General features: G+C 43.8%; 1 protein-coding gene across 1 annotated transcript; it reads left to right on the forward strand.

Moving 5' to 3' along the window:
* The first annotated feature begins 704 nt into the window (after positions 1-704).
* hunk (hormonally up-regulated Neu-associated kinase) lies at positions 705-8,390 on the forward strand. Its single transcript, XM_085363805.1, has 9 exons — positions 705-944; positions 3,509-3,801; positions 4,406-4,461; positions 4,662-4,797; positions 4,892-5,019; positions 6,171-6,297; positions 6,410-6,578; positions 6,798-6,960; positions 7,642-8,390. Exons 1-9 carry the CDS (start codon positions 705-707, stop codon positions 8,388-8,390), a joined length of 2,061 nt encoding a protein of 686 aa, XP_085219931.1.
* Positions 8,391-8,662: the final 272 nt, after the last annotated feature.

The following is an 8,662-nucleotide window of genomic DNA, read 5'->3' on the forward strand; positions in this document are numbered from 1 at the left end:
AAATATGTATAGTTATTCTGTTGCTGTCTCCCTCTCCTGACTACACGTGTATTCTTGTTCACACCTACAATCCGGGCGCACCACCAAGCGCATGCAGCAAAACGGCGAGGCGGTGGTACCGGGTGGAGCTGTACCCGTGCTCCGCCCACCTTCGCTGATTGGGTTGAAAATTACCCCGGCTACCAACAACATGTGCATTTTTTTCTTACCCTCTCGCACTAAGCAACGCCCACACGGAGGACCGGGAAAGTCGCTTCAAACTGCAAAACACGCTGCTTGTTCTCAGACTAATCAGGAGACGAACGTGTTTGGAGAAGAGAGGCAGAGCACACCTTCATTAGAGCCGATGCTTGTTGTTATGCTTTTTTTTAAAAACCCACCAAGGTATTAAAATAGATCGTGGCAGTCAGGTTACTAACTTAAGTCACTGAGTCTGTTCCCCCTTTTTTCTACCGTTTTTTTTTTAATCTAAACTCATTCATTAACTTCACAGTGGTCTCGGAAACTGCTGAGTGAGCTCACTTGGTGCTTTGGGTGAACAGGTGGCGCAAGCTCCGGTACTCGTAATTTGTTATTACGCAGATAACGGAGTTAAGATACTTTACCGGACGTTAAGCATTTAATACCTGCATTGAAAGTGGGTGTAATTCGGACTGCGTATTATCCTCCCTTGTTAAAAGGGGACACTTGACAAGGGAGCTGTGATGCCTGTTGCAGACAGCGACATGGTAGTGGACAACGGGCACGGGTTATACGAGGGTAAAATTCCAAACAGTGCCGGGAATGAGAGTATCCTCCCGGCCTCCCTATGCAGTCCTGTAACGGACATCCTCAAGAACTTTTACCACACCAAACGGGTCGGGAACTACATGATCGGGAGGAAGCTGGGAGAAGGGTCGTTCGCCAAAGTTAGAGAAGGTCTCCATGCGTTAACAGGAGAAAAGGTAAGCGGACCGCAACAGACTGTATATATATACTGTACATATATATATGTGTGTGTGTGTGTGTGTGTGTCATATATGTCATATATTTTATTTTTTAATCTATTTTGTGATGTCATGACATGTCATCTGGAATTAACAGTTAGCTTGACTCTTATAGTTCATTGCCTTTTTGTCATTTTAATGAATTTTCTTTTTAATTTTGACTGTGCCTCACCATTTATTGCGTCTGTAGTGGTTTTAAATTACATTTCAATGGACAGAATCAGATGCCATGCGTGCTTGGCAACGCATTCCTTTCGGCTGCATGTGAACAGTGGGAAAAGTTGTTTATATTGCGATGCAATCCGCCAATCCAGGACTTCCTAATTAGTGGTTCTCTCCTCAGAGAAAGTGATCAGCTCTTCTGATTGCGCTGCGCCTTTGTTAATTAGCGCATGCGGCGTCCCACCAGCAGCTGCTGAATGCCGAGTATAGGTTGTGCACAGCAGGAGCTCCTCTAGTGACAATATTTGCTAATTGTGCGTGAGAGAGACACAGTTATCTATGGGTGTTTGTCTCTTCTCCAACCCTGCGGATAACGCGTCAATCGCCCTGCGTTTCTGAACCTATGCTTTGTTTGCTGCTGCTGGTGATCTCACCGTATCCCCGCGGTGGGCGCGCTAGAGTGTGACAGGACCAGAGAAGAAAACTGCCGGGCCTATAAGAGAGCAGAGCTGCTACTTGAATATGAAATCTTGTCGTTGATAAATGGGCTTCAACCTCATTATGATTCCGCCATCGCAGGGGGGGTTTGATACGGGCTACCATTGGCCACTGGTTACCTTTGTCTCTTCAGGCTTTTTTGAGAAGGAGCCAAAAAATTTGCATATTAGAAAAACAAGTACGTCTCCTTTTTTTTCTTTCTTTCTTTTTTACTGTTCGCTCCTGCATTAAATGCATACCATTTCTATAGGTAATGCACAGGCTATAATTTGTCACTGAAAATTCCTAAATTTGCATATTAAAAATATTTCGGATCACACCCAGCTCCTCCCTTGCTGTAAAGCAAACGTTCCTCTCACCCACCCACTCACACTGTCTTTGTTGAGGATGATGCAAACGCTGGCAATCGCACATCCAAACACTCTCCCTCACTCATTTGAATGCAGGCGTCCAACAGGCGCTTGCGGGGTACAGGAGGGTAGTGAGTTTATTCAAGTACATGGGGGTGAAAAGGAAATGCATGAGGATTCCCAGATCCCCCCACCCCCACTTTTGTTTGTTTTACATTACTAGAAAGTCAAAGTAAATGCATGGAATTTAAAAAGCAGAAAAGGGGTATGGGGGTGAGAAGAGGCGAGAGATGGGGCTGTCATGGGCAGGCAGCTCAGGAGGTCATATGTGTGGTTTTTTTTTAATGTCTGTAACCCACTTTCCCCTCCATACCCCCCCCCCCCCCCCCCCCCCACACACACACACACCACCCCCTTTCTGTCTGAGGGGCGCCTGTTGATAAACAACCGAATCCCTCAATAGCCCCCAGGCAAGAGTGCACACCCCTCCCCCTCTATATCCCACCCCCTCCTCATATAGAGTAGCCAACTGTAAATACAGTGCCCACCCCACCCCATACATACCCTGCACTCCTTATTAGGAGTGTGTAAACACAGGCCATCTATTATCGTGACAGAACACTGCACACACACACATGCATGCACATACAGGCAGGTTTAATTAGCAGTTGTAAAAAGGTTTTCAGCACTGAATCAATTACCAGTCCTGAAAGGATGAAAGTAAAAATGAAAGACAAGCTGAAGGTCAGAAGAAAGAAAAAACACACACATATGCACACACTACCACTTTGGCCCTCACCATTTCATTAATGGATATGGTGATTAGGTTCACTTGTCATGCCTTTCCATGTCTGTGGGCTCTCCTTGAGATGATTTGTTGTGCGTGGTAGCCATGCTCTTGAACTCAGTCTAGACGGGATACAAGGAGACATGGATGAAATAGAGTAGATGGGTATGTTATTGAATGTAATTATCAATAAAACTGAAGGAGAGTCATTGAGTTAAAGGACATGTTCTGGGGCGTTCGTGAGGAGATTCTGTGGCTTTCCATCTGTATTTGTCTCAGCTTTTTGTGTGTTTGGCTGCAACTAAACCTAGACAAATGGGGGAATGTTAACTGTCCATTTGGCCTTGGGGCCTTCTCAGCATATAGGGTAACATATCCCAGTTTATGATGGTTCATTAACCCCTCCATGTCCACACACACACACACACACACACACACACACACACACACACACACACTTCCCCCTCAGCTGCAGGGCCTTGTAGCTCTCCCACTAGTAACAGCTGTGAGGGAGAGGTCAGTTTTGAGTTACATACTCCGAGCAGCTCTTCACCTGTTACGCCTAGGCGCTCTGAAATCAGCACTGTGCTCCCTTCTCCATGGATACTATTCACAATATTGCATGCTGCACAGTTTACAAGGCCAACAATCGCTGTTAACTTAGTACTTTGTAAAATATAAATATAACCTCACCCTCCTCTCTCCTCCTGCATTTTCTTTTTCAGGTGGCGGTGAAGGTGATCGACAAGAGGAAGGCCAAGAAGGACTCATATGTTACCAAGAACCTTCGGAGAGAAGGTCACATCCAGCAGATGATCCGCCACCCCAACATCACTCAGCTGCTGGACATCTTGGAGACAGAGAACAGCTACTACCTGGTGATGGAGCTTTGTCCCGGTGGGAACCTCATGAACCACATCTACGACAAGAAACGCCTGGATGAGAGAGAGACGCAGAAGTACATCCGGCAGTTGGTGCTGGCTGTGGAGCACCTGCACAGGGCTGGTGTGGTTCACAGGTAACAAAACCAAAAACCCCAAAAACATTAGTATATAAGCATATAATTACTGTGCCATTCGATGTGGGTCAAAGTTAACTTTAAGACTTCTGGGTCAGACATGATCCTCTTTCCCAAAGTGTGGGTTAAGTCTTTCTTATGCACATGACTATTAATCCATGAAAGCAGATCTGTCTTCACAATAACTACATTGTAATAATTTAATGTTTTCCATTTAGGTGTGAAGAGCAAAAACATTACAGAAATGCAGTCACAGTATTGTTAATTCTAGGGTTTTCTCAAACATTTTATCAAAATCTATGTAAGATTTATGGAAAAAACATGCACTGTTTCCCAAGGCTCTTGTGAGGAATAGTTTTTGTTATTTAGAGCCTGGGAACTGAATTTCTATCACAGTGAGATGGCCTCTGTGGATAACAGGATTTCTGCTACTGAGGAGGGATCTGAAGATACACAATAGACTATGAAAATTAAGCAGCATGACCCAAATTAGGAGGGGTTATGTCACGGTTCAAGAAGCAGGGGGTAGATTGTGTGATACTAAAGGTTATCTAATCATCTAATATAAGGTTATCTAATATAAACATGGACCTTTGTTTTACAGGGACCTCAAAATAGAAAACCTCCTACTGGATGAGCAGGACAACATAAAGCTTATAGGTAAGCCCCGATGCTCTCAGTGTTTTTTATGTGCACAAAACGTTATACAGAAATTCTGTACATGTATTCAGACATAAAAGAATCCACATGGAAAAGAGTAATGTTCCCTAAGCTCTCACCTAAGTGCTAACACCCCTGTGTTTCTTTAATGGGCAAGTTAAAATAATAAACCCACTCTCCCCACCACTCCTTTCCCTCAGATTTTGGCCTAAGTAACTGTGCTGGCATCTTGGGATACTCTGATCCCTTCAGCACCCAGTGTGGAAGTCCAGCTTACGCCGCCCCTGAGCTACTCTCTAGGAAAAAGTATGGACCAAAAGTGGATGTCTGGTCCATGTGAGTTTAAAGTTGTTTTAAGACATTTGATAATAAACATCAGTTTTATTTAATGAGTGCACAGAGAGCTGAAGTGTGTATTTGGGTCTTCCAGTGGTGTTAACATGTACGCAATGTTGACTGGGACACTCCCGTTCACCGTGGAGCCGTTCAGTCTTCGGGCGCTGCACCAGAAGATGGTGGACAAGGAGATGAACCCGCTACCTCCCACGCTGTCAACAGGTAAGGAATGAAAACACGACGGCACAAACCTGCTGTGTGCAGATAAAACGTAAAAGTGGAGGGTGAAGGAAATCTGACTGGTTGGCCTTCAGAATTTCGAAAAATGATTTTAAAAGCTGCTTACTTAAAACTAGAAGCAAAAGGATAAATAACTTGAGGCTTAGTGCCTTTGACATATTTAAGATTCTTTATGACATCTTATTTTAAACCCTTCAAAAAGAAGTTTTGTTTTCATTTATTCTGCTTAAATGCAGTTAAAAACCGAAAAGCAAAAAAGCAGAAAAACAGGTGACGGGCGGAGGGATGTACATTCATGCACATCATTGCACGCGACAGCAAGAAATTCTTGGTGATTTCACTAGTAACCTTTCCATCAGAGGCGAAAACATGATAACCTTTTGTGCCTCTTTATCAGGGATTAGGTGGCTCTTCCAGTGAAGACGCTGGCACAGATTCAGATTTTTTCTACAGTTTTTTCTTTTTGTTTCTTAAAACAAATGATTCACTTCCTGAGAGGTTTGGTCAATGTTTTTGTAGACTTTAGGAAACTAAAATTGTTCATAGGCTTGACTTTGCCTTAGAGTCACTAAATATAGTGTAAATGTCCTACACATATATTTAGATATAATTACACAGATAAATTCAAAGGTAGTTCCTCAGAAGCTTGCGTGTGTTGTGGAAAGGGTGTGGATAGGTATGACGGTGTCAAATTCATTTCACAATCTCTGCACTCGTTCTGCAGTCACTCCTTCACGGCACGTCAGAACAGTCGTTTGCATTTCGCTTATATGCAAACTAAGGGGCGATACCATAACTCACTTTTATAAGCACCTATTATACTATAACGACATGTATCTGACTTCGCAACTGGGTTCGTTACGAAACAATTTACTTAATAATGATAACTTTATCAGTTTCATCTATTTTGTTGTTGCATAAGCAGTTTCACTTTGCAGCGTTGGTAATTCAAAAGAATCTTGAACCTTAAGGATGTGGAGGAAGAGAGCCAAGTTTGTGGCCTGGGAATAAACACAATGATAACACAACATGTCGTAACATGTTTCAGCACCGAGAAAGCTGCTCCTGTTTTATGTGTTGATGAGCGTGCAGAAAGAATAACAATACACATTTTGATTTTTCTCGTTTCTCAGCTGCCATCTGTCTTCTGAAGAAGCTACTTGAGCCAGACCCCAACAAGCGTCCCAATATCCACCAGGTGATGGCTGACTCCTGGCTTCAGCTGGCCAATAAGAACACAGGGGCACCATACCTCAACAGGTAGATGTACACAGATTTAAATTGCTCTGAGTTTGTGTTTGTTGTAGTTTGCATTTAAAAGCTTAATTTGTCAAGCATTGTTAAATATTCCTTTTTTTTTTTTTGCGTTAAGGATCCACATTGAAGAAATCAACCACACAGTGTTGCTGCATATGACGGAGAAGATGGGCTACAAGCACAGTGAAGTTCTGAGCGCCGTCCTCACCAATCGCGCCTGCCACACTTTGGCGGTCTACTTCCTCCTCAACAAGAAAATGAAGAGACTCTCCAAAGAATACAGGGTATGTATATTCATATACTTTCCGGTTTGACGTCAGTGAGTAAAGTGAGTTTAGAGAGAAAAAAATATTTTAGTCACTTGCACATCCTTTTCCCAAGGAGTTTGTCATAGTAATATTTCAAAAGGACCAGGAGTGTTTTTCACACCAATAAACTGTTGTGACGGGATGACGCAAAGCATTTAGTCATCAACAACAAATGTTGCTTGTGTGTGTGTTAAGGAGATGCAGTTCCAAGAGAAAAAGAGAGGCGAAAAGCAGAAAAACGAATACTTCCAGACCCAGTGGAGGAAGCACGTCGATAAGCTGACCATACCCCCGAAACAGACGCCCGTCTACCTGGCTGTCAGCAAGGGGCCCAGCAAGGAGAAGAAGCACAGAACAGGTGAGGATTTGCACAGTTGAGTGCAAAAATAATGAAAACAACAATTAGGAAGCAGTTTTTTTTAAATGTTCACTTTATTTATTGTATCTATTTTATTTACTTTCATTCATACAGGGTAGGTTGACTGAGCATGCATGTTCTTGTACAGCGACCTGTTTCACACACACGTAGTTACCCAGTCATCCATCCATCCATCCCACCATCCATCCATCCACTGTTTGTCTGTTCGTCCATCCATCTAACCACCCACTCATCCATCTGAGAGGAAACATCCAGGACAACTTGCCAGTCACTCGTGGGGCAAACACAAACACTAAAATCTTAATCAGAAATTACTTAAGAGAGCATAGTGCAGAAGTAAGTTCATGATATAGAAATAACTGAACTGACTCAAGCTTGCAAGAGAGAGTTTAGCACACACCTAAACTCCCTTCTCACTTACCTTTAAGTGGTATTGAGAAATTACAGATTTGTCTTCTGTACCTTTGGCTTTACGTCTGCTGTCAGATCATTGTGTCTGTCAGGATCTTGTTAATGGCATACAGACAATGGCTACTCAGGCAGAGGTTTAAGAAAAGATGGGGTTCTCACTTTTTTAATGAATTTATTTTAATTTTCATTAAATATTACAGTAAAAACAATGTTTCACAAAAGCTAAAGTGCTTCTAATTTCATCCTCAGGTTTACTGCGTGCCATAACTGGTGGGCATCGTAATTCACCTCTGGCACCTCCGGGCACAGTTGCTTCTTCCTCCATGGAGTACCTAGAGATCCACCCTCTATTCCCCAACACGCCACAGCAACGAAGGCGCCTGGCCACCCTTCCGCAAGTCAACACGAGCCCAGAACACAACATTCCCGCTCCTCCCGCGCCGTCGCCGATTGGCATGCATTCCTTCGGCTCGCTCGCCAAAGCTGAACAAATCGAAGACACCCCATCTTCGCCCTGGTACAAGCTGACTAACGGGACCCTATCCCCTCCCCGCCACGTCTCCGCCTTCCAGCCTGACTCCTCTTACTTGAAAAAAGCCACAATCCCCAGTCCGCCCGTCCTCATTGTCAATCCACAGCCCAAGAAGAGCACCTCGACAGATTGGTGTGGTTCTTCTGACACTAGTGGTAGCCCTCCCAGCACTATAGGAAGTCCCCCAGGGAGCTCAGCTTTTAGCCCTCCAAAGTCTGCTTTCAGTCCCCTCAATCCTACCTCAGCTTTTAGTCCTCCTTCCAGCAGCGGTAGCAGCGATCCCGAGAGCCCAACGCATCGCAGCAAATTCCCCTCGATGGGAATCGGACAGATCCTAAAGAAGAAGGTCCAGCTGCAGCCATTTACATTTCGGCCAGAACAAGTCATCGAGGAAGTCGTGTCCCCTCCTCCCTACCCCATGCAGACTCTCCTCTGTGCTTCAGGTGCACTAAAGACCCTCTGCTGAGTTATAAGATGATTTAAAAAAAAAAAAAAAAAAAGTTGGACTGAACTCGATGCCCCTTTCAACATTTTTATGTTGGGAGAGGTCTTCCAGAGCGGCCTTTTGAACTGTGAACTGTCCCTTTATTGCGACTGAGCCACTTTTCATGACAGACTTATTTAAAAAAAAAAAAAAGAAAAAAAGAAAAGGTGGTGAGAATATAAAATGTATTACCTCTTGTTACAACACTTATTATGTAATGTGAGAAGTGACACAGAGGAGATAAGATCTGAACG

Source organism: Diplotaxodon limnothrissa, linkage group LG10 (assembly GCF_057381915.1).
Source record: "Diplotaxodon limnothrissa isolate DT_005_m linkage group LG10, D_limnothrissa_male_GT1.1, whole genome shotgun sequence".
NCBI classification, from domain to species: domain Eukaryota; kingdom Metazoa; phylum Chordata; class Actinopteri; order Cichliformes; family Cichlidae; genus Diplotaxodon; species Diplotaxodon limnothrissa.